Source organism: Zootoca vivipara, chromosome 1 (genome assembly GCF_963506605.1).
Source record: "Zootoca vivipara chromosome 1, rZooViv1.1, whole genome shotgun sequence".
NCBI classification, from domain to species: domain Eukaryota; kingdom Metazoa; phylum Chordata; class Lepidosauria; order Squamata; family Lacertidae; genus Zootoca; species Zootoca vivipara.
The window spans coordinates 5791937-5818290 of NC_083276.1; the positions used below are offsets into that span (position 1 = coordinate 5791937).

General features: G+C 44.6%; 1 protein-coding gene across 1 annotated transcript in view; it reads left to right on the plus strand.

Moving 5' to 3' along the window:
* The window catches only part of EXOC5 (exocyst complex component 5), a 36054-nt gene extending 17932 nt beyond the window's left edge, over window positions 1-18122 (plus strand). Inside the window, exons 5-18 of the mRNA XM_035103761.2 lie at window positions 3187-3251; window positions 5441-5469; window positions 5594-5703; window positions 6691-6735; window positions 6824-6964; window positions 8332-8414; window positions 9698-9907; window positions 10840-10987; window positions 12770-12878; window positions 13308-13428; window positions 14699-14785; window positions 15252-15360; window positions 17088-17303; window positions 17852-18122. Of these exons, the coding sequence (XP_034959652.1) occupies window positions 3187-3251; window positions 5441-5469; window positions 5594-5703; window positions 6691-6735; window positions 6824-6964; window positions 8332-8414; window positions 9698-9907; window positions 10840-10987; window positions 12770-12878; window positions 13308-13428; window positions 14699-14785; window positions 15252-15360; window positions 17088-17303; window positions 17852-18040 (1662 nt within the window). The 3' untranslated portion in view covers window positions 18041-18122. The remainder of the gene's footprint in view (window positions 1-3186; window positions 3252-5440; window positions 5470-5593; window positions 5704-6690; window positions 6736-6823; window positions 6965-8331; window positions 8415-9697; window positions 9908-10839; window positions 10988-12769; window positions 12879-13307; window positions 13429-14698; window positions 14786-15251; window positions 15361-17087; window positions 17304-17851) is intronic.
* The last annotated feature ends 8232 nt before the right edge of the window (window positions 18123-26354 follow it).

The window sequence follows — 26354 nt, forward strand, 5'->3', positions numbered from 1 at the left end:
AGAGTTTTTCCATAAATCAAACTTATCTCAAGCCCCATGTCCTTTTTTTGTCCCACCCGTGACAATACTTTAACATTTAATAAAATTGTCAAAAATATCCATAAAAATAATAAAAAATTAGTAAAATGTTCAGTATCTTATTAAGAACATAGTTCAAATTTTGGTTGTTAATTTTTATGTATATTTACATTCTTACACATGTGTGAATACCAAAAAACATGGTCCAAGTGTCCCACCCGTGACAATGGAATGGCCCAACAACAGGAAAACCCCCAGAAACCCAGAAGACAAAAGTCAGAGATTGACGTGCATTATAATGTGTGAAATAAGTATTTGATCCCCTACCAACCAGCCAGATGTCAGGCTACCTGGTATCTTCACTGTATGTAACCTGTAATCCCAGCTCGTTACAGTACCTGTACAAAAGACACCTGTCGACAGAAGCAATCAGTCCAGCAGATTCCAAAGTAGCCACCATGACCAAGACCAAAGAGCTGTCCAAGGATGTCAGGGAAAAGATTGTAGACCTGCATAAGGCTGAACTGAGCTACAAAACTATTGCCAAGCAGCTTGATGAGAAGGTGGCAACAGTTGGTGCAATAATTCACAAATGGAAGAAACACAAAATAACTGTCAACCTCCCTCGGTCTGGGGCTCCATGCAAGATCTCATCTCGTGGAGTTACAATGATCATGAGAACGGTGATGAAGCAGCCCAGAACTACACTGGGGACGGGACGGGACTTGTCAATGATCTCAGGGCAGCTGGGACCATAGTCACCATGAAAACAATTGGTAACACACTACGCCGTGGAGGACGGAGATCTTGCAGAGCCCGCAAGGTCCCCTTGCTCAAGACAGCACATGTACAGGCCCGTCTGCAGTTTGCCAATGCACATCTGAATGACCCAGAGGAGAACTGGGTGAAAGTGTTGTGGTCAGATGAGACCAAAATCAAGCTCTTTTGCATCAACTCGCCATGTTTGGAGGAGGAGGAATCCTGCCTACGACCCCAAGAATACCATCCCCACCGTCAAACATGGAGGGGGACATATTATGCTTTGGGGGTGTTTTTCTGCTAAGGGGACAGGACACCTTCACCGCATCGAAGGGATGATTGACGGGACCATGTGTCATCAAATCTTGGGTGAGCACCTCCTTCCCTCAGCCAGGGCGTTGAAAATGGGTCAAGGATGGGTATTCCAGCAAACAATGACCCAAAACACACGGCCAAGGCAACAAAGGAGTTGCTCAGAAAGAAGCACATTAAGGTCCTGGAGTGGCCTAGCCAGTCTCCAGACCTTAATCCCATCAAAAATCTGTGGAGGGAGCTGAAGGTTCGAGTAACTACATATCAGCCTCAAAATCTTACTGACTTGGAGAGGATCTGCAAAGAGGATTGGGACAAAATACCTCCTGAGATGTGTGCAAACCTGGTGGCCACCTACAAGAAACGTCTGACCTCTGTAATTGCCAACAAGGGTTTTGCTAAGTCATCTTTTGCAAAGGGATCAAATACCTATTTCACCTTCCAAGTCCCATCAGCCAGTGCATCTGGAGTCCACCAGGCTGGGGAAGACTGCCCTAGGAGGTGGCCTATGCTAGCAGGTGCTCTTTGATTCTATAATCCAGAAATCCCTTTCCATTCGTAGCTATATAATTTACTAATATCTTTGGCTTACAATGCACCTACAACGTGATCTGTTTGTACTGCTCCCACAGCATCCTCAGAGCTCGATAGAACTGCACTGACCTCTTCCTCTCTACTCACATGCTTGAATGGGATATTATTGTGTGCTTCACCCAATTACCTTAATGCACCTCTGCCTGATTCAAGATGCTCTTGGTCTGAGACCTGGCAAAGTACAGCTGGATTAGGAGCAAAATTCCAAAGCACAGACAAGGGAGAATGGCTCTCCCGCCTCATCTTCCCAGCTTGTTTCCCAGCCTTGCAAGATCAAGCCCTTCTGAGATCTTGGCAATAAGTTTTCATCACTTCCCACAGGATGCCCTTTGGGTTTTTGTCCACAACCAAATCTCCAACCGTCTCTGTGTTCACAGGGCCACTTTATACTTCAAAGGGTTTTGATTGCCTACTAAGCAGTTTTCAGAACTGTAATTTTTGCCTATTTTTAGCGCAGCTTTAGAAATCTCACTGAAGTTTACCAGCCTGAGTGATAAAACCTGCTCAGCTACCCTTGCCTGTCATGACAAGCAATCATGAAGAGATGAATCACGGGCTTCACCTTGTCAGGCAAGGCCATCTTGCTCTGCACCACACAGACTAGAATTTTGCATAAACTGTTTTATATACATAGGATGTTTTTAACACTGGAGTTTTTGGTTCAGCCTTAGTTGAATGTTTCCTTCATACAGGCCCAGGGTTAGCTCTTTGCTTTTAAAGATTGGAGCTCTGGGGTTTCTCTTATTTTGAGAACTTCTCCTTATCAAAGATTAATCATTTGGACATTTTGAATCACGTTCTTCTTCCATGGAGCCCAGGGTGGCTTACAGTGTTCTTCCTCCTCCCATATTTTATATTCACGACAAACCTGTGTGGTAGGTTAGACAGGGTGAGGTGACTGGCCCATGGTCAGCCAGTGAGGAACATAGGAAGTCGCCTTCTACCGAGTGAGACCATTGGTCTACATTGCTCAATTTTGTATAGTAAACACTGAACCGGACTGGCTCTCACTTTAGATTGGGAGAAGGCATACAGAGGAAAGGATAGCACAACCCAAGGTCTGTCTGCAATGGCTGCAGAATAATTTACCTTGTGACTTATCAGAGAACCTTTATACTCCACTTTAGCCTGTCCTGCAGCAGCTGTGCTAAAAGGAGTAACAGGCTTAAGAACTAGAGGAATGTCCCAAAAATTATTAGTCTGGCCCATTTCCATAAAGGAGATGATTGCAAGTTTCATGAATAAAGGCAAGAAACTAAAGCTTGAAATAAACTCTTAGCAAATCATTTTAGGAAGAGGATTCAAAATATTGGAGTGGGGGAGTGAGGGGGGGGGAGTTCCAGGCCACTCATTGGATCGATTGTGGGAATTTTCAGAAATAAGTGATGGCTATCACTTCCGTGCATTAAGAAGGGCATTAGGAAATTATTTCCATTTGAGGGAGCAAGTTATCTGCTTCCGTGGTTTATCTCTTGTGGTAAATTGTATGTCTTCTCCTAATAGATTGAAGAGGCAGCTGATATTATCCAGAAACTGCACCTGATAGCACAGGAGTTACCTTTCGACAGGTGAAGTATGACTGACAGCTGTAAAATGGTCTTTGTGATTTCTGATGGAATGCAACTGACTCTTGCTAGCATTTTAAAGGGGGGGGAAGTGGGGTGGGGGAGTAGTCATGAGCTGAAATCAAAACAGTACATTTCAAGTGAAAAAAAAATCATTAAAAATACTTTAATTATAACAACATTTTCCACTTCTGCGGTAGATGACAACATGGCAGATGATTTACAGTGCAATCCTATGCCTGTTTACTCAGAATTACGTGCCATTATGTTCAAAGGTAAACTGTGCATAGGATTGCAGATTTACTCAGCCAGTAGAAGGCAGACTTTACCCAAGTACTCTGCTCTGAGTTTTTATCCCACCTTTCCTCCAAGGAGCTCATAGTGACCTAGGTGGTCTCTTTCTCCCGCCCGTCCTCTCCCATTTTATTCTCATAGGAACCCTGTAAGATGATGATGCAGAGAAAACGGTAACTGGTCCAATGGTAACCCAGTGACTATCATGGCTTGGCAGGGGGTTGGACTGGATGGCCCTTGTGGTCTCTTCCAACTCTATGATTCTATGGCTGAGTGGAGAATGAAACCCAACGCAGCTCTCCTGCATCTTCATCCCTCTCTTCACTGCACCACATTAAGTATTCAGCTAAGTCTTACTCAGAGTAGATCCATTGAAGTTGATGAACCTATGGCAGTCATGTTTATTAACTTTAGTGTGTCTACTCTGAGTAGGAGCAGCATGAACTGCCTCTTGAGAGCTCCTTGAACACCACTCCTTCCATTTTTTGCAGCCAGTTGGGGTTTTTTTTGCCTTCCGCAGACTTGTCCCAAGTAGTCTGCAGGCAGTGCGGCTGTTCATTGTAGGATTCACTTGCTTCTAAAGCAGAGGTTTGTTAATTGGGGACCTGATCCGGACTCTCCAAACATCTTTCTGGCAGCAGTGACGACAGAATATGTAAAACAGAAGCAAATGTATTACATAGACTTGGTGCTGGGGTGTATAGAGCCCAACACCCTGATAGGGATTCAAATTGCCCCCTCCCTAGTTATCAGACTGATCCTTTGACCGGCAGAGAGGGGTTGGTAATCTCTCCACCTTGGCCAAGGATGAATGTGGCACCCTGGCAAAAAGAGCGGGGCTAGCTTTCCGTTTTAAGCCAAAGGTTCATTCATTGTTGTAGAGGGCTTTCTTCTTTCCAGTGTGGAGATCAGCTTTGTGAGTCCTCAGACCTCTGCCCTATGGCTGATATCAGAAGCAGAGCTTCAGGCAGCTGTGCCATTAGCTTCAGACAGAAGGAAGGCCACACAGCATGGCAAGGACATGCAAAAGGTAGAGACCACAGTGCCTTGGAAACAAATTTATTTCCAGGCCGATTCCTGACACTTCTTGAACTTGGAAATTCTCTTTTGGGGGAAACCACAATTAAGATAAGGCAGACATGTTCTAGTTACTTGCTCTCTAGAAGGTTACTTTCGTATCTTGATTGGGATGGCCCCTGAGGAAGAACTTGCATGTTTGAAAATGTGCTGGGAGTTGGCTTAGCTTATAAATTCTTCTCTGTACCTGTTTGCCTTGTGCATCTTTGAGGCTGCACCATCACAAGGTTGCAGAGCAGATGTGATGTTCGTAACAAGTTTCTCCAGTTTCCAAATCTGCCTGTGGGCCCGAAAAGGGGCAGAGCCCCTGAAGCAGAGCTTGACATGGAGGGGCCTTCAGTTCCGTCTTCTGAGAGAGCGTACTTGTGTAGCACATGTTTTGTCCTATCAGAGTCATTTATCAGTAGACACAACTAGCTAGTTCTGCTAGCAGAAGCCCACATAAGGACTTTTGCCTTATGAGGGGGGATAATTCTGTCTGTGCAGCTGAAAAGCTTGTGCTGACAGGACAATTGCCATAGTGCTATATTGGTTTCCTGCCAAAATATTTTGAGGGCTGCACCTAAAAATAATTACAACTGTAACTCTGCCCTAATTTTTTCCATTGCATTGTCTTCTTGTATGTTGATGTTTCGATATATATATTAATATACTGTACTGTATATGAGATTCTCTGATAATATTTTAACATACTGCTGCGTACCACCTTGAAATTGGGGGAGGTGGTGTAGAAATCATAAAAAAATGTAAAAATGTGATGTGTGAAGGTTGCCTGAAGGTTGAAGTGCAAGCCTTTAATTTTAATGTTTTTTTGTCAATAGGTTTTCAGAAGTAAAATCCAAAATAGCAAGTAAGTTCTTCTCTCTGCTGCCATGAATTTCTTAAATTGACTTGAAAATATCCTTATTGCTCCCTTTTCACTAACTTGTGGAATGTTATTTTATACCCCCCACCTCCTTTCCCCTTGCATTCAGGTAAGTATCACGATTTGGAGTGCCAACTGATTCAGGAGTTTACCAGTGCACAAAGAAGGGGGCAAATCCACAGGATGAGAGAAGTAACTGCAGTCCTGCTTCACTTTAAGGTAAGGGGCGAGAGTCTCTTTCTAAGGTTTGAATCCTGTGCACACTTACCTGGGAGTGAGCCCCATTGAACTCAGGAAGACTTACTTATAACTAGCTTCTTTCTTTGGCGATCACTCGTAGCCGAGTAAGATTGTCTTCCATAAACACAGTTTTAACAATGGGTCCGTAAGTGACTGTGGAGGCCAGTTCTGGATCCACACGTCCTTCCACAGTGGGGACATTGGTTTCCAGGCGGGAGTTGATCACAGTGTGGATTTGCTAGGCGTGCCTTCCTCTTAGCACGTTTCTCCCTTGCGTCCTGAGTTCAATTGTCTTCAAAGCCCATGACACTTTTGGTAAAGGCTGTTCTCCAACTGGAGCGATCGCAGGCCATGCATAGCGCTGCAGCCTCAGCCAATCAGCAAGGGTTTTGAAAAATAGGTATCCAAATGATTTGGCTCAAAAGAGGGCCTTCCAGATTGCAGCCATTACTTAATCCATCCAGATGATGTGGCTACAGCAAAGCGATTCCCAGCACATAGAACATTGTGCCATTGGAAAAAGCAGTTTGTTTTGCCCCCTGTATGTTTGACTTTTGTACCGTTTACCTGCATGGATGGCAGTTGTACTCAAGTTTATGGGTAGCGGGGAATGTCCATTGAATGGGTAGTGCCAGGTCTGTTGCTTCCAATTTTGTTAAGCAAATAATGTGCCTGAGAGGTTGTCGAGTTCGACAGATTTAATAGCCATTAGCATGTGCAGTGAAGTGCCACTTTTTGGGGAGAGACCAATGGTCCATCCAGCAGACCCATCTGTTCTCCTGGTTATTTTGTACTCCCAGTAGTATGTTGCTGGCAAATTGGAGCTCCCCGGGGGCCAAGCAAAGAAAGAGAGCTGGGAGGAAGAGAGTTCCTCCCCCAGCGCCCTTGTCAAAACAGGATGTGAAACAGTCATTAATGGTAGTCGCAATGTTCCTAAATTTCAATCCCCTTTTTTGTTTTTAATAGGGCTATTCTCACTGTGTCGATGTGTATATAAAACAGTGCCAAGAGGTAAGGTTTTGCTTATGAAGGATCTAAATAACATTGTTTTGCAACTGTGGATATTTTAATGGTGGCAACTCTCTCCTAACTTACTCAGGGTGCCTACTTGAGGAACGATATATTTGAAGATACTACTGTCCTCTGCCAAAATGTGAACAAGCAGGTTGGCGATATATTTAGCAGCCCTGAGACTGTAATGGCCAAACTCATCCAGAACATCTTCGAAATCAGACTTCAGGTGACTCAAACTTTTAAAAGCACATTTTAAGTATTTTTCAAATACAAACAAGTTACTGTTGTTTCATTGTGTTCTTTGTGTAGTACATTCCTTTTCAGAATTGTTATCTGTAGCAACCTTAATTACTAAAATCCTTGAAGCTTTTTGGCGCAAGAATGCATTGTTTGATATATGTTGTGCAGTTATGGCTCTGTGCTGTGCTTGCTCCCCCAATGCTATAGAAGTCGTGTGGGAGAATCTTTTTGTGGTACAAGGCTTTGAACTCCACAGCTTGGTTCTAATCGTAATAATATATAATAATAATATTTTTTTTATTTATACCCTGCCCATCTGGCTGGGTTTCCTCAGCCACTCTGGGCGGCTCCCAATTGGATATTAAAAACACAATACAGCATTAAACATTAAAAACTTCCCTAAACAGGCCTGCCTTCAGATGTCTTTTAAAAGTAAGGTAGTTGCTTATTTCCCTGACATCCGATGGGAGGGCATTCCATAGGGCAGGTGCCACTACCAAGAAGGCCCTCTGCCTGGTTCCCTGTAACCTCACATCTCACAGGGAGGGAACCAACAGAAGGCCCTTGGCGCTGGATCTTAGTGCCTGGGCTGAACGATGAGTGTGGAGATGCTCCTTCAGGCCGTTTAGGGCTTTCAAGGTCAGCACCAACACCATGAATTGTGCTCGGAAATGTACTGGGAGCCAATGCAGGTCTCTTAGGACCAGAGTTATATGGTCGGTATTATGGGCCTTAATGGGCAAGTCACAAAAACATAGCCTCAGATTCCATTATGTACACTGAAAATAGTAATAGCCAACTGCACAGAATCTTTGTGGGCATGAGCAAGGAATAGATTGTGGGGCTTTTTGCTGCTGAGAATGGGTGGCACCTCAAGCAACTGCCAAGTGAGCATCATATTCCACAGAGCGGCTCCTTCTGTCCCTTGCCTGTTGCCCGTCCTCTGCTCTTTATGAACTGTGTTGCTTCCCCTCTGGGACCAGGGATTTTCCACCTGACTGCATCCCTGAGTATGGTGAAGGGATGGAGGAACAATTTGTGAGTAGGCTGGGCCCCTGGTGCCTGTGCTAGCAGTGTGTATATCTGTGCTTAATACTGGATCCAAGTACTTTGGCTCCCCTCCTATAATGGGGAGGTGGGTGGTTCAAGGGGATGTTCATACACCACATTAGTGGAAATGATAGAAAGGGGATTGGGATAGCCCCATCTCCACTCCCACTCTCTCCAACATATAGAAAAAGAGGTAGAATAGTGGTAGTTTCTCAAAACTGGATTATTATATATGAATGTGTTCAGGTTGCATGCCCCTCTAAGAAAGATCAAGAACTACCAGTGCTGGTTTTCATTTCACAGAGTTATATAAAAGATCAGTTGGAAGAGCACAAGAAATCTGACGCAGAGCAGTATCTTCAGAGCCTCTATGAACTGTATACAAGGTTGGTGCTATATGTTACAAATTTTAAAAGTGGGCACGGGCAAGGTCTGCTGGTGTTCCCCTCCCTTTTTTTGTCCTCCAGCACTTCACAAAGTGGTACCTCGACTTACGAAGACGATCTGTTCTGCGGCTGTCTTCGTAAGTCGGAGTCTTCGGTTGTCGAAGCGGGGTTTTTGTGCATGCGCGAAGCGCGATTTCGCACTTCTGTGCATGCGCCGACCGTGCGCGCTGCTTTGCGCAGGTGCAGGGCGCGCGCAGCGAAAAGACTTCCGGGGTTGTCGACTTCGGAAGTCGAAACCTTCGGAAGTCGAATCGTTTGGTTGTCGAGGTATGACTGTATTCTGTCCATAGATGCCATTTCCTCACAGAACTGTGGGCTGTTTCTTCTTCTTAAAAAATAATGTGTGCTTATAATGTGTGCCTGCGGACCTCTGTGCCTTCCTACATGTGCACCCATGCCTAAATTTGCTGTAATACAAAAGGAGAAATTCAGGGCTGGGGGGAAGACTAGACACCTCTGCTTCTGTGGTGTTCAGAAAGTGCCACTAGCCAGGGCTTTCTGGCATCACAAGAAATGCGTCAAAGAACAGCGACTGTTACTGGTGGCCCCAGGTGAATACTGAATATTATATTCAGTACTATTTGTACTCAGGGCAGCAGGAGCCTTGATTGGTGGTGAAGGAGGAGTGGCACGAGGGTGACTGGGATGAGAGGATTGCACTGTGTGAAGGTGGATGCCTTCACACTAAATAAACAAGGAGAGTAGCACCCTTGGAGTTTCTTCCAACTCTACATTTCTATGATTCTATGATAACAGGGTATGGGGAGCCAAGTTAGTAGACTAAGTAAGCTATCCCTCTTCCAGTAAAGTGAAAATCATCCGGGAAGGGTTGGGGTTGACATTCTCAAACTGAACTGTAGTAAAATGAATTTAAAAAAGTAAAAAATTGTCTAGTAGCACCTGGTGTGCTGGTGCCTGGTGACTTCTGCTTCAGTGTATCTGTGTGCATGCACACAAAAGCTTATACCCAGAACAAACTTAGTTGGTTTCTAAGGTGCTACTGGAATTTTTAAAAATGTATTTCTACTGCGCCAGACATGGGTACTTACCTGAATCAGTAGACCAGGTCCAAAGTCCTTTGGCAGTGCTGTAGCGTTTGCTGTGGCCAGACCCCTCACTCCAAACCCCTTAGTGAACACTGCAAATACTTTATACTTGAATGTTACCTCCTGCTAATGCTTTCCTTCTTGCTCCCTCCCCTCTCTCCCTTCCTTAACATAAAGGACTACTAATCTTTCGAGCAAATTGATGGAGTTTAACTTGGGCACTGATAAGCAGACTTTCTTGTCTAAGCTTATCAAATCCATCTTCGTTTCCTACTTGGAGAATTACATCGAGGTGGAAATTGGTTATTTGAGAAGCAGGAGCTCCATGATATTGCAGCGCTATTATGAGTCGAAAAACCACCAAAAGAGAGCCATTGGAAGTGGAGGGTAAGGTTTGGCTTCCAGTCTTGTTTACTGTGCTTCTTTCTTTCTTGATTTTAAGTTTGCAGTATTCTCAAACCCACATTAAGGACAAGTCTTTTGTTTACGATACTGGTATGCACACATTTATAATTTTGTTTGCTGTCTGCTGCAATGGTTGCTTGCATGTCTTAATAATGCAGTCACAAAACCAAGCTAAAAACTTTGCAGGGAAGTTTGTTGTGTGAAATAAATGGAACACCGTGATGGAACACACGGCAACACAGTTTACCTTCCTGCCGCAGCGGTGCCTATTTATCTACTCACACTGGTGTGCTTTCGAACTGCTAGGATGGCAGGAGAAATTGCCAGCTGTATACCACGTATACCCCATAGGTTTACAATATATGTGTTGCATGTGGATGCTAGAAGGATTTTGTCCAGCCCATAGTGATACTCCAGCAGAAAGTTGTTTCCTTGCTGTAGCTATAGCCACCAAGACCACCTCTCTGTTTCCTGGCTGTGCTAACTTGGCATAAGCAGTAGCTTTTAAGAGAGTGTTGGAGGCAGCACAAGAGTGAAGGCATTCCCTGTGGTGGACACATGCATACCTTTTGCCCTATTATTATTCCTTGTCCAACGGGCTTTGCTGGTTTTGAAACACTGCAAAACCTCTTGTGCCAGAGACGATAGGAGGACAAAAGAAATGGTTCTGCATCCCACAGGCAGGCTTGCCTCTGCTGTACCAGCTTTAACTTTCTTCATATGAGTTGCTTGTCTCCATTTCTTTCGTATTGATGGTGTGGCATTTGTTGTTTTTTCTTCAAAAATCTGAGGAATTTGCATTCTGTATTTAAAATGTCTAGCATTGTTCTTCATGTGGCTGAAAAGTTAACCCTGGTTTGCATAACCAGGCTTCACTTGGGTAAATGGTTCCTGCTTGGTCCATCTCTTTCTAGCATTCAAGAATTCAAAGAGCGAATACGGCAGCGGACAAACCTGCCATTGGGCCCCAGTATTGACACCCACGGCGAAACTTTCCTGTCCCAGGATGTGGTGGTTAATCTTTTGCAAGAAACTAAGCAAGCCTTTGAAAGGTGCCACAGGGTGTGTACACTCATTTAATAGAATTATTTTAGGCTATCTCTAATGGTTTATCAGAATACACTGTGAGTGTTGCTGTGTGGAGACAAACATTTTCTGAGTGTGTGCTCCATTTTGCTGTTTTTAAATCTTCTAATAGTTTTTTTTAATTACCTTAGTTCTTTGCTATTTTTGAAAACTTTTTTTTTAGTAGAAAAGTGGCATATAGATGCATGAGATAAGTGTTTCTTCCTGAGCCCCTATATCCCAGCTCAGTCCCTGAGATAATCTGGAGGAGCTTCAACTAGTAGTTGGGCATTTACCTGTGGGTTTAGGGTGGTATTTAAAATAAATAAATAAATAAATAAATAAATAAATAAATAAATAAATAGTGCCCTCAATCTTTCCCAACACCAGGGTCTTTTCCAGGGAGTCTTCTCTTCTCATGAGGTGGCCAAAGTATTGGAGCCTCGGCTTCACGATCTGTCCTTCCAGTGAGCACTTGGGGCTGATTTCCTTCACAATGGATAGGTTTGAGTCTAAGCTGATCAAACCCATCTTCCCTAAGTATATTCATTAATAAAGTTTTGCTGTTGGGACTAGAGTGAAATTGACGGGAGCTGCAAGACCGTAGTTTCCCCTTCTGGATTCCCTTTTGCAGTTCAATAGTGGTTTTTTTTTCGCCCCACCTTCCCTTGGTATAATTATAGATGTGCCTTCAGTCCAGATTGCCAAGCTCACTACTGTGTGTGGTTGCTCTCCTCCTTTTCACCCAGCTCCCAATAGCATTTTCTGGGGGAAAGGGATGATAGCACTGGAGTCTGGAGAGAGGGCGAGAAGGGCAAGAGGAGCAGGAGGAAGGGTTGTTTCATGAAAGATGCAAGGAGCTGTGAGGGGCCCAGAAGGGAGTGGGGAACCCTGGGCCCTAGGCAGAATGCAGCCTCCCAGGCTCTCTGTCCAGCCCATGGAGCTCTCCCCTCACCCAGACTTCCTTCACACCTTCCTTCAGCGTTTATACCTGACTGGAATGTGTCCTTGAACTCTGATCACGCCTCTTGCTTGTCTGAAAGGGGAATAGAGAGAGAGACGTGCAAAAAACCTATTGCACTATACAAGGCCAACGTTTTCCATTCATTGCCTGCTACTGTCCCCACCCACAATTGGCATGTTGCTTAGAAGGGAGTGGCCCTCAGTACCCCACCCCTTCTTTTTTCAGAAATTCCTTTTCAGGAAATAACGGTAGGGGTCCTTAGTAGGGCTGGGCGATATATCGCCCAACAGTGGTTTGAAGTCCATATCGTGATAACATAATTTTTGACCTGGCAGTGTATCGCAAATCATGGTATGTGTGTACGCGATGCAAAAATCACAGTGTGGGAAAAGATGTGGAGCCGGCCAATGCTTCTCTCGATTCCTGCAGCCCCTGTTAACTCTGTTGGCTCAGCTCTCCCTGCCTCCTGCAGAGGGCAGCAAATCACAAGAGCAGGCGCCGGCAAAAATCACGATGCGGGAAAAACCGTGAAGTCAGTCTGTGGCTCTGCATAGCTCCATCCTTATTTCATACATAGTCATGCTTAGCTGGTGATATATCAGGATGTTGAAAACCAGATATCGCCCAGCCCTAGTCCTTAGGACGGCTAACAAAAGCTTGTCACTTGCAAGTTTCTCCAACTCTTCATAATTACGTGGTTTTGGTTGGTCTTTGCATGAATCCGTGCAAAGCTGTCTGTGTTTAAAATAGTTTGCATATAATTCTTCACATCTCAGTGCCAGAAAGGTCCTAACAAGCACTTTCCACTTTTAAAGCTTTCTGACCCTTCAGATCTGCCGAAAAATGCCTTCAGAATTTTCTCTTTGCTCGTGGAGTTCTTATGCATCGAGCACATTGATTATGCTCTGGAAATTGGGTTGGCTGGTAAGTGCAGTACTGCCTTTATTCCCAATAAATATTGCACTGTAACGTAGCTAAAATATGTGACCCTTCTTTGAAACTATACATTTTTGGAAACGACTTAAAAGTTCATTAAACTGAGGCTGCAGCATTCTGATGTAACTAGCCCTAGCGGTAAACAAACAAAATGTAATGTAAACACCATTCTTAAAATTGCTGATATGTATATAATTTAGGAGCGACACCAATGAAATTGATTGGACTAGTCCCATTTTCAGCTTTTAAAGAAATAAGAATATCAAACACTTAACCTTCATACAGCTTAAAGTCAGTGTCCTTGTTATCGCTGCGATTCTGCTAACTGATTCTCAGGTTTCCTGATGCTTGTGGATGGTTTGTTTCCTTAGACTCATTTAAATGTTTTTACCGGTTTCATTATTTGCTTGCCTCTAGGAATTCCTTCTCCAGATGCCAAGACTGCAAATCTTTACTTCCTGGATGTCGTGAACCAGGCTAATACCATTTTTCACCTCTTTGACAAGCAGTTCAATGATCATCTGATGCCATTGGTTAGGTAGGTTATCTGTTGTGTCTTCAAGCCAAGAAGCCATGTAGAGTTTGCATTCTGACTCGTAAATGTTTCTTTGTAGAGGCAAAAATTATTATTATTAATTATTTATACCCCGCCCACCTGGGCGGCTTCCAACAAATACCAAAATACATTAAAATATCACAGATTAAAAACTTCCCTAAACAGGGCTGCCTTTAGGTGTTTTCTAAATGTCACATAAAAGCTCCAGAACAAGCAGTCCACACGCTCCAGCAGGGCAAAGATGCAGTAGGAATCAGTAGTTTGGTTGCTCTATCTGCAGGTTTTTACCATGTGATTATCATCCCCATTTACACCCAAGGCCTGATTTATCGCACACATTTAAGTTGCTTGGCAGAGGCTGAAGTAGGAAAGGAAGCATTGGAACTGGATTTGAAGGAAATAAATAGAGGGTTCTGGGACTTCGGAAGGAGGACATGGAGGCAGACACTCTGGGATTTCTTGCACCCTGACCTACTGGAAGCCCCCATGCCTACTTCTGAGAGATCACATATTTCCATGTAATCCTCTGGAGGTTTAAAAACCTTCTTTTGCATTTTTTCCAAATTAAGTTAGTTAACTTGGAAGCTGAGATTTTCAGTATTCTGTTGGATAACGATGCCCACGAATGGCATTACATGAGTGATAAAAGGTATCAGTGGCTATTAGACATGATGGCTATAGGCCAGGCATGTCAAACCTGCGGCCCTCCAGATGTTTTGAACTACAATTCCCATCTTCCCCAACCACTGGTCCTGCTAGCTAGGGATCATGGGAGTTGTAGGCCAAAACATCTGGAGGGCCGCAGGTTTGACATGCCTGCTATAGGCTAACTCTGAATGACAGTCACTGGGGAAGATCAATAGGAGAGGCCTGTCGCCCTCAGGTCTACTGCTGGGCTTTCCATAGACACCTGGTTGGTCACAGCAAGAAAGAGGAGCTGGACTAGGTGGGCTCCCTTTTATCTGATCCAGCTGGGCTCTTTGGATAGTCTTCTGCATATGTAATACTTTTCCATACTTGCCTCCACACTGCACCCCCAACAGCTGCACAGCCAGGTTCTCCCTCTCACGTAGCTTGTCCCACACATAACTGCGACTAGGAGGCCTCTTTCACGAGAGGCAAAAATGACAGGGTGGACGAACTGGGAAACCCTTGCAGATTCACGTGCCCTGGGATCGAGGGTGCTTGGAGTCGATGTGTGTGTGGCAGAGAATGGTAGCTTAACGACTTCCCCTCCCTCCATTTATCACAGCTCTTCTCCCAAGCTCTCCGAATGTCTTCAAAAGAAAAAGGACGTCACAGAACAAATGGAGGTGAAGCTGGACATGGGCATTGACAGGCAAGTGAGGGTTTTATCACCTTTCAGAGCTATCACTCAGTTTCCCCTTTTGCATCAGCTGTCCGTGGGTTGGTACAGTTCATTCTTCTGGCAAATAATGAAAATTGAAGGGTGGGGGGAATTGTGGACATGTGTCTAGCCATCCCTCCACCCCAGTGTCTAGTTCTGATTGCAAGTCCCTTGGAAGAAGGGACAGCCATGCTGCTTTTTTGTGAAGTGCAGTGTATTGGGATCGTGTTATATGAATAATGTGCGTGTTATCTCTAATTTTAATAGTGAAGTTTTAAATCGCCTCTGCTGCTCTTTAGCGGCCCACCATTTCTGGAAGCCCAGGGGAGTAGGCCTGCAACGGCACACTTCACCACAAGTTAGCGGTTGCTTTGAGAAAGGGGATCGTGTTGGCTTGGGCTTTGTGGGGCTCAAAATGCTCACTTTAAAACAGCCACCTGGTATTTTAACTTTGAAGGACGCTGAATTGCATGATTGGGCAGATGAAGCACATCTTGGCGGCGGAACAAAGGAAGACCGATTTCAAACCAGAAGATGAGAACAATGTTCTGATTCAGTACACTAATGTGAGTAACTATATATAGATTAGTCAATGACAAGTGACACGGCAAGTAATTGGACTGCCGCTGGCGTTCTTCCCTGCTGACTCTGCTCAGCATACGCATTTTATCACACGTGCACCTCACTTAATAGTCAAGTTTTCTTCACTCTTCTAGGAATGCTGATGCTTTTCCATTGTGCGATTTCAGCCTGGGCGAGAACAATAGTGGTTCCTAAATGCTCAGCGTTTTTAGTCATTGGTGTCCTGTTGTGCTGTATAGAAATCATAAGAATGTGGAAGCATAGAGCAGGGCGAGGCTTGCAGATAGTTTAGCCCAGCCCCCTGCAATAAGGCTGTATCCTTTTAGGTACTAAGCCACACTGTATTTACTACTGCGATTTAGCATTTATACCGCACCAGCAGCCAAACCCACCCTCCCACCCTGCGGAGTAGCCCCCAGCACCCCAGCTGAAGTGTGCCACATTCAAAAAGCATAGAGTAAAAATGAATACATTCCTCACTGTGCTCTTCAGGCTCTCCTAGATCTCTGTGGTTGCCACCAGCAGAGCCACAATGTATGAAGAAATCCAAATGTTGCACATGGAGTAAAACGCTCAGAATGAATGATGCCTAAATTGCCAGGGAGCTTATTTTAATAGCAGTGCACATTTTGCGACCACATTTGAAGGCCTTCTCATGCATTAACATAATATAAGGATAGTATAACTCCAGAACCTTGACTGACTTTGGTAGCAGCCAAAGTATTGGGGTAATTGTAGCACATGGATTCAAGTTACGAGAGATTCTGACTAGACATCAGGAAGAACTTTCTGACAGCAAGAGCTGTTTGACAGTGGAACGGTCTCCCTCGGGAGGCGGTGGACTCTCCTTCCTTGGAGGTTTTTAAGCAGAGGTTGGATGGCCATCTGCCAGGGATGCTTCAGTCGATATTCCTGCATTGCAGGGGGTTGGACTAAATGACCCTTAGTGTCCCTTCCAATTCTACAATTATAGTATTCTATTTATTTATCTGGTGTGAGTGCATGAGAGAGAGATGGGTGCACATCAAGACCACTACTGCTTACTTAATATTAGCGTTTGAGTAACATCAGTGGGATTTACTTTCAGATACTTCCACTGGGATATCTGAATGCTTTTTAAAATAAGAGGTATGAAATAGATATAGTGAACCTTTTTGTTGCATCAGCATCTCTTTCTGCATGCAAACCTCTGGGTTACACAAAACTACTTGTCAGATGGGAAAAAAATGATTACGGTAAATCTCAAGTATGATTCTTGTACATTAGTCACTTCAAATAACTGCCGTATCACCAATAATTTTTTCACTTTAAACAAGTGTAATAAGCAGGGATTGCAAGCCAGTTCTAGAAAAATTTCCTTATGAGTGAATCCCATTGAGTTAAATGGGGTTTACTCTCAGACAAGTGGGCACAAGAATGCAAACTGTATTTTGTTGCAGTTCCTGGGAGTTTCACATTCCAGGAAGGCCATCTAAAAGTATTGAACTCATCTTCTTCCAAGAGGGCAGCTGAGAGGTTTGCGAAAGAGTGAAGTGTCCATTCTTTATTCAGTTGAAAAATGTTGTATGAACACAGTATGTGAGGTGTCACCTTTCCCCAGTCGTCAGTTCAGAAACCCAACACACACCCCACAATTTCCACCCCGAGTGGCTGCCAAGCCTGACAGAGCCCTTTCCTTTTTCTCCTCCTAACTTTCCTGCTTACTTTTCAGGCCTGTGCCAAAGTCTGCATCTATGTCAGAAAGCAAGTGGGAAAGATCAGGAATTCTATGGATGGCAAAAACGTGGATGGTGTTCTGACGGAGTTTGGAGTTCGCTTCCACCGACTCATCTATGAGCACCTGCAACAATATTCCTACAGCTGCATGGGTGGCATGTTGGCAATCTGTGATGTGGCTGAATACCGGAAATATGCCAAAGAGTTCAAGGTATGTGGCCAACAAGGCATGCCCAAAGCAATTGGAGATGCTGCACCTTGTCCTTGTATTTGGCTGGGTGGCCTAATGTTAAAACGGGATTTACCTATTTGTAAAGTGGGAATAATCAAACTGTCAGCCTCCAAGGTTTGTTGCGTTTATGAACAAAGGTAAGAGAAATGTCTGGGCGTTGGGGCGCATTATGCAAATAATGTTTTGCTAATACAGTGGTATCTCGGTTTTCAAATCTAATCCGTTCCGGAAGTCCGTTTGAGTTCCGAAACGTTCCGAAATTGAAAACTGAAAGCGGAAGCCTCAATACGGAAGCCTCAATACGGAAAACTCAATACAGAAGCTGCGTTTCCTGTTTAACTTCTGAGGCGCGTTCAAAAACCATGGCATTTACTTCCGGGATTTTGGTGTTCAAGTTTCGAAACATTCAACTACGGAGGCGTTTGAAAATCGAGGTACCACTATCATCTCTAGGCCTGTGGTGTATCTGAAAAGCACCATTGGGTATTTAAATTGATCTTGCTTTGCTTCCCCCCCCATTGCTACAGATTGCACTGGTCCTGCAACTTTTTGACACGCTCCACTCCCTTTGCAACCTCCTTGTCGTAGCTCCGGATAACTTGAAGCAGGTCTGCTCAGGAGAGCAACTTGCTATTCTGGACAAGAACATCCTCCATTCCTTTGTACAGCTCCGCCTTGACTACAGATCCGCTCGCCTCGGCCGCCACTTCAGCTGAGAGCGCAGAAGAAGCAAAACCCAAGTGTTTGCTGGGACTTGGCTTGCTAGAGAGCACAGTGGCGGCTTCTTCTGAGGGTGGGGTGGGGTGGGGGCCGGATTGGGGAGGGGGCTAGAGAGAGAGAGAGAGAGAGAGAGAGAGAGAGAGCACTCTCAGTAGAAAAATGTCCCGGTGTAACTTAAACTGGGCCTTTCCATTTGTCCTCTTTTCTTCTTCCGTGTAAAATAAACAACCTCCAGAAATTAAGATTCTGCAAAAAGCACTTCCTATTGCCTGTTCATCGGAATGCCACGTGGCCAGTCTTTCTGACTTCCTGTCTTCTGAATGAATTAATTAAATAAATAAAAACAAATAAATACATTTTCAGCACTGGTTCAAAAAGAGTGATTTGTATTTCAGAAAATCCAATGTGGATTCCTTTGCCTGAGCTGCAACCTAACACCTTACGGTTACCCTGTGGAGGGAAGGGAATAGACGCTTTTCGTAGATGGGCGTTCCTTAAAACCACTTTGTGCTCTCTCAAAATGACACCCGCCACAGGTGTAAAATTTTGCATGAGGAAACTTGGGATCTGCTCCGAGAGAGTTGGGAAAGCATCAGGAATCGTCTCCCCCCGCAGAGTTAAATGATGTTCCCGAGGCAGAGCTCTCGTTCTATGGCAGGCATCTCTGTTCAGCTGAACAAGTCTCCTGGCTCTTCCTTTCTCTTTTCCATTTCCTTTCTCGCCATGCCTTTCCTTGCTCCCAGTAGCCACCAGCGGCCCATGTCTTGCTGCCTCCTTTTCCTTCCGCTGATGGGGCTTGTGCACATCTATGCAGAATGATCCTGATAAAACATAGTGATGGGGATTAGTGTATCTGGGGCAGGCAACAGCTTGTGGGGTTGACCCACCCCCTTTCCCCCATGAAGAGTGTGGGAATGTTAAAGACAGTAGGAAAGGATATATTAGATGAGTTTTCCCCTTCCTTCACTCACACTAGTAGGTGATGTAGCAGAGCAGATTCCCCTCAATATAGCTGGAAGCTACCGTAGTTTGCAGATTTGTTTGACTCTCTTAGTTAAGATTATTTCCTGGTGTCCCCTTTAATCCCCCTCAAAAGAATAAAGACACAAGAGCCTTTCTGAGTAAAGTAGTAAAAAGTTTACTCACACTTCAGTTCACGATTTGATTCCAGAAAGGCAGGCTTTACTTAATAATTACATAACAAAGTCTGAGTTTGTCTCATATGGAGACTGAACTCATGTGTTGCTGGCTGAGAGCCAGCAGATGGCAAAACTACATTAAGAGAACAAAATGGCTGCAGGAGAGCAGCATGGCAGCGAAAGATCAACAACCCACTCTAGGGAAATAAGGAATGTTGCATTTGACTGTATCAATGAATTGTATCCCACAAAGAGTTCCTGAACCTTTGACAGTGGCTTGATGCACTGAAGCTCAGCAGCTGGATCTTTTCACTTCCTTGCGGATGCCATGATGGGAAAAGCTTTGGACAGACGACTTGTGCTTGTTGGTTAGTTGTTTAGTCGTGTCCGACTCTTCGTGACCCCATGGACCAGAGCACGCCAGGCACTCCTGTCTTCCACTGCCTCCCGTAGTTTGGTCAGACTCATGTTGGTAGCTTCGAGAACACTGTCCAACCATCTCATCCTCTGTTGCCCCCTTCTCCTTGTGCCCTCAATCTTTCCCAACACCAGGGTCTTTTCCAGGGAGTCTTCTCTTCTCATGAGGTAGCCAAAGTATTGGAGCCTCAGCTTCACGATCTGTCCTTCCAGTGAGCACTCAGGGCTGATTTCCTTAAGAATGGATAAGTTTGATCTTCTTGCAGTCCATGGGACTCTCAAGAGTCTCCTCCAGCACCATAATTCAAAAGCATCAATTTTTCGGCGACCAGCCTTCTTTATGGTCCAGCTCTCACTTCCATACATCACTACTGGGAAAACCATAGCTTTAACTATACGGACCTTTGTTGGCAAGGTGATGTCTCTGCTTTTTAAGATGCTGTCTAGGTTTGTCATTGCTTTTCTCCCAAGAAGCAGGCGTCTTTTAATTTCGCGACTGCTGTCACCATCTGCAGTGATCAAGGAGCCCAGGAAAGTAAAATCTCTCACTGTGCTTGTTGTTGTTGTTTAGTCGTTTAGTCGTGTCCGACTCTTCGTGACCCCATGGACCATAGCACGCCAGGCACTCCTGTCTTGCACTGCCTCCCGCAGTTTGGTCAAACTCATGTTCGTAGCTTCGAGAACACTGTCCAACCATCTTGTCCTCTGTCGTCCCCTTCTCCTAGTGCCCTCAATCTTTCCCAACATCAGGGTCTTTTCCAAGGATTCTTCTCTTCTCATGAGGTGGCCAAAGTATTGGAGCCTCAGCTTCACGATCTGTCCTTCCAGGGAGCACTCAGGGCTGATTTCCTTAAGAATGGATAGGTTTGATCTTCTAGCAGTCCATGGGACTCTCAAGAGTCTCCTCCAGTACCATAATTCAAAAGCATCAATTCTTCAACGATCAGCCTTCTTTATGGTCCAGCTCTCACTTCCATACATCACTACTGGGAAAACCATAGCTTTAACTATACGGACCTTTGTCGGCAAGGTGATGTCTCTGCTTTTTAAGATGCTGTCTAGGTTTGTCATTGCTTTTCTCCCAAGAAGCAGGCGTCTTTTAATTTCGTGACTGCTGTCACCATCTGCAGTGATCAAGGAGCCCAAGAAAGTAAAATCTCTCACTGCCTCCATTTCTTCCCCTTCTATTTGCCAGGAGGTGATGGGACCAGTGGCCATGATCTTGGTTTTTTTGATGTTGAGCTTCAGACCATATTTTGCGCTCTCCTCTTTCACCCTCATTAAAAGGTTCTTTAATTCCTCCTCGCTTTCTGCCATCAAGGTTGTGTCATCTGCATATCTGAGGTTGTTGATATTTCTTCCGGCAATCTTAATTCCGGCTTGGGATTCATCTAGTCCAGCCTTTCGCATGATGAATTCTGCATATAAGTTAAATAAGCAGGGAGACAATATACAACCTTGTCGTACTCCTTTCCCAATTTTGAACCAATCAGTTGTTCCATATCCAGTTCTAACTGTAGCTTCTTGTCCCACATAGAGATTTCTCAGGAGACAGATGAGGTGATCAGGCACTCCCATTTCTTTAAGAACTTGCCATAGTTTGCTGTGGTCGACACAGTCAAAGGCTTTGGCATAGTCAATGAAGCAGAAGTAGACGTTTTTCTGGAACTCTCTAGCTTTCTCCATAATCCAGCGCATGTTTGCTATTTGGTCTCTGGTTCCTCTGCCCTTTTGAAATCCAGCTTGCACTTCTGGGAGTTCTCGGTCCACATACTGCCTAAGCCTGCCTTGTAGAATTTTAAGCATAACCTTGCTAGCGTGTGAAATGAGCGCAATTGTGCGGTAGTTGGAGCATTCTTTGGCACTGCCCTTCTTTGGAATTGGGATGTAGACTGATCTTCTCCAATCCTCTGGCCATTGCTGAGTTTTCCAAACTTGCTGGCATATTGGGTGTAGCACCTTAACAGCATCATCTTTTAAAATTTTAAATAGTTCAGCTGGAATATCATCACTTCCACTGGCCTTGTTATTAGCAATGCTTTCTAAGGCCCATTTGACTTCACTCTCCAAGATGTCTGGCTCAAGGTCAGCAACCACACTACCTGGGGTGTATGAGACCTCCATATCTTTCTGGTATAATTCCTCTGTGTATTCTTGCCACCTCTTCTTGATGTCTTCTGCTTCTGTTAGGTCCTTACCACTTTTGTCCTTGATTATGGTAATCTTTGTACGAAATGTTCCTTTCATATCTCCAATTTTCTTGAACAGATCTCTGGTTTTCCCCATTCTATTGTTTTCCTCTATTTCTTTGCATTGCTCATTTAAGAAGACCCTCTTGTCTCTCCTTGCTGTTTTTTGGAAATCTGCATTCAGTTTCCTGTATCTTTCCCTATCTCCCTTGCATTTTGCTTGCCTCCTCTCCTCTGCTATTTGTAAGGCCTCGTTGGATAGCCATTTTGCTTTCTTGCATTTCCTTTTCCTTGGGATGGTTCTCGTTGCTGCCTCCTGTATAATGTTACGAGCCTCCATCCATAGTTCTTCAGGCACTCTGTCCACCAAATCTAAATCCTTAAACCTGTTCCTCACTTCCACTGTGTATTCATAAGGGATTTGATTCAGATTGTATCTTACTGGCCCAGTGGTTTTTCCTACTTTCTTCAGTTTAAGCTGGAATTTTGCTATAAGAAGCTGATGATCTGAGTTACAGTCAGCTCCAGGTCTTGTTTTTGCTGACTGTATAGAGCTTCTCCATCTTTGGCTGCAGAGAATATAATCAATCTGATTTCGATGCTGCCCATTTGGTGATATCCATGTGTAGAGTCGTCTCTTGTGTTGTTGGAAGAGAGTGTTTGTGATGACCAGCTTGTTCTCTTGACAGAACTCTATTAGCCTTTGCCCTGCTTCATTTTGAACTCCAAGGCCAAACTTGCCAGTTGTTCCTTTTATCTCTTGATTCCCTACTTTAGCATTCCAATCCCCTGTAATGAGAAGAACATCCTTCTTTGGTGTCATTTCTAGAAGTTGTTGTAGGTCTTCATAGAATTGGTCAATTTCACTTTCTTCAGCACCGGTAGTTGGTGCATAAACTTGGATTACTGTGATGTTAAAAGGTCTGCCTTGGATTCGTATCGAGATCATTCTGTCATTTTTGAGATTGCATCCCATTACAGCTTTTGCCACTCTTTTGTTGACTATGAGGGCCACTCCATTTCTGCTACAGGATTCTTGCCCACAGTAGTAGATATGATAGTCACCCGAACTGAATTCGCCCATTCCCTTCCATTTTAGTTCACTGATGCCCAGGATGTCGATATTTATTCTTGTCATCTCATTTTTGACCACATCCAGCTTACCTCCACTCATGGTTCTTACATTCCAGGTTCCTATGCAATATTTTTCTTTACAGCATCGGACTTTCCTTTCGCTTCCAGGCATATCCGCAACTGAGCGTCCTTTCGGCTTTGGCCCAGCCGCTTCATCAGCTCTGAATCTACTTGTACTTGTCCTCCGCTCTTCCCCAGTAGCATGTTGGACGCCTTCCGACCTGAGGGGCTCATCTTCCAGCGTCATAACTTTTATATGCCTGTTGTCTTTGTCCATGGAGTTTTCTTGGCAGGGATACTGGAGTGGCTTGCCAGTTCCTTCTCCAGGTGGATCACGTTTAGTCAAAACTCTCCACTATGACCTGTCCATCTTGGGTGGCCCTGCATGGCATAGCTCATAGCTTCTCTGAGTTATTCAAGCCCCTTCGCCACGACAAGGCATTGATCCATGAAGGGGACTGTGCTTGTTACGTGGGTGTAAATAAGAATCATGACACACACATGTTAGCAGTGTGTATAGATGGAGAGCGGTGCTGAACCCTCCAGTAACTGACTTAAATCTGTGTAGTATCTCCTCACAATTTTCACAATGCTCCTAAGGGAATACACCTGACTACACGTTGACTTAGTTCTGCTGAGATCTAAAAGCCCCATGAAACTGTTAACAGGGCCTCCTTTCCCCATTCATAAGACCATGTTCAGAACGTAGCAAGACAACATGCAGTCTATATTTTATTAACTATAGAATCATGTATACACAAACTGAGCCAAATCCAATGTGCTTAATGTTCCCCATACATTCGTAGGCGAAGTTTTAGCTCCTTCCCTCTCTCAGAAGTGGCATGGAACTTTTTCTGCTTCTGCTTTAAACAGAAAATAATCTGTTGGAAATACTTTAGAGAAGTTTGCTAATTTTTTGGTACATGTGCATCTTTATAAAGAGTTGCCAGCAAGGCAGATTTAGTATGCGAAGGAGCATCTCTCGATCATCTCTCGCTCCCTCTGGTTTAGAACTAGATCCTGTCTCCATTCTGTAGTGCGAATGAGATGATGGAGGGCAGCTGGGATTGGGCATACCTGTGCTTTCCTGCATGCCTTGAGGCTGGGTAAAATACAAATAAAACATTTTGAGTCCGCGTATGCTCATGAGGGCAGTTTATGTCATACTATTGGGACCAAACAATCCCAGTTGGCTCGCCCCCAAGGAGATGACTGGCCTGTGTTTTTTAGTGCATCTTACAAAAGGTCTTCTATCTCTCTCAGGCCTGGACTTAACACTTCAAGCCGCAAGGATCTTCCTGCAAACCTTTTTGAATGTCTCCAGGCCCAATAAGTACTGCCTGATTTATAGCGCTGTAGTTTTTTTTGGGGGGGGGGTGAATACATACAAGCTCAGTATTATTGTGATAAAGGAGCGAGGGAGAGCCATGCCAAGCTTTCCCAAAGCATTCTGGGAAAATGCCTGCTTTGTCTCCTTGCATTGCTCTCTTCGCTGGCCATGGCAGAGGCACAAAGCGTTCCGTGGACACTGGAGAAGGAAGGCACTAGCTGTACAGCTGCCATTTTTGCGAGCTGTGATGTGGATTCCAAACATACCTCTCTGATACCTCTGAATCTTAAGTGCCAGCATTCCTGTTTTGCTCACCAGTATTACAAATCATTCTGCAAAAAAAAAAAAAAAAGCGGGGGGGGGGATTTAGTCCATTTGTGAAAGATTTCAGAATGGCAAGCAATAAGCGTTTGGCATCATTGTATGTCTGCAAATCGCACCAGAAGAGTACTTCAAAACTCCCTATGGTTGCACACACACACACACACACACACACACACACACACTTTCAAAATAAAGTTCTAATGCTGTTATAGATGTCCCTTTAGTCAGCTTGGCCACAAACATCAATACTAACAGAGGAAGTTGTGGGTGGTTCCTTTAAACTCAGTCATACAACCATCGCTGCAACAGCGTTCTCCATTCTGGGGTTCTGTTCTATTCACATGCTTTTGTTCAATATCTCCCATCTGTAATCATTCCTGCCTGCAGAAAGGCAATGATTGCCGGGTTCAAAACGGAGAGAAGCCAGAACTTGCTGCCACCAGGCTACTTACTCTTCAAAGCCGTTTGCTCCGGTACCAGTTTGGGGTGTTATTGTGAGCAGTCTCAGCTCAGTACCCAGTGCTGAAACTTGGAGGTGCATCACGTCAGGTCCTGCAAAGATGGCGTGGGGTCATTTCCCGTTTGTGCTGCCTCCTTTTAAACCAGCTTACTCCAATCTGACCCCCCTCCAGGTATCCTGGGCTTCAGCTCCCCTCTGCTGGAGCCAACACAATCTGCTGGAGCCAGCTTGGACCGATGGGAACTGAAGTCTGGCAATTTCTGGAGGGCGTCAGATGAGGAAAGGCTACCTTACACCAAATCGGACCAGTGAGCTGTTGAGCTCAATTGCCTACTCTGACTGGCAGCAGCTCATCAGGGTTTCAGACTGGGAGTCTTTCCTGGTCCTATTTGCAGATGCTGAGGATTGAGCTTGGGGCTTTCTGTATGCAAAGCCGATGCTCTGCCCCTGAGCAATGCGTGAAGGTGCTCTTTGCGTGCAGAATGCCCAGGTTCAAACTCTAGCTTGCAAATCCGGCAACTTTGGTAGGGCTAAAGAGACTTCCCATTTAAATTTTGGAGAGCCACTATGAATCAGTGCATCCAACACTGGGTTAGATGGAGCAATTACTATTAATTATTGTTGTTGTTGTTGTTTAGTCGTGTCCGACTCTTCGTGACCCCATGGACCAGAGCATGCCAGGCACTCCTGTCTTCCACTGCCTCCCGCAGTTTGGTCTGACTCATGTTCGTAGCTTCAAGAACACTATCCAACCATCTCATCCTCTGTCGTCCCCTTCTCCTAGTGCCCTCAATCTTTCCCAACATCAGGGTCTTTTCCAGGGAGTCTTCTCTTCTCATGAGGTGGCCAAAGCATTGGAGCCTCAGCTGCAGGATCTGTCCTTCCAGTGAGCACTCAGGGCTGATTTCCTTCAGAATGGATAGGTTTGATCTTCTTGCAGCCCATGAGACTCCCAAGAGTAATTATTATTATTATTATTATTATTATTATTATTATTATTATTACTACTACTACTATTACAGTGGTACCTCTACTTACGGACGCGATCCGATCCGGGGTGCCGTTCACACCCCCAAAATTCCATAAGTAGAGTGCCGCTTCTGCGCGTGACACGATAGAGGAAAAAGCAAGGAGTGAGATGGCTAAAAATAGCTTTAGCATGTGTAATGAGATAAGAATCCAATGTCTCTATTCAGACCAGGTCTCTCCATGGTTTTAAGTTTGTTGATAAGTTTCAATTCAGCAAATTTCTCTTTCCAGTTTATCTCTGAAATTCTTTTGTAATAACACAGCTTATTCCTGCAAGACCAATTGCAG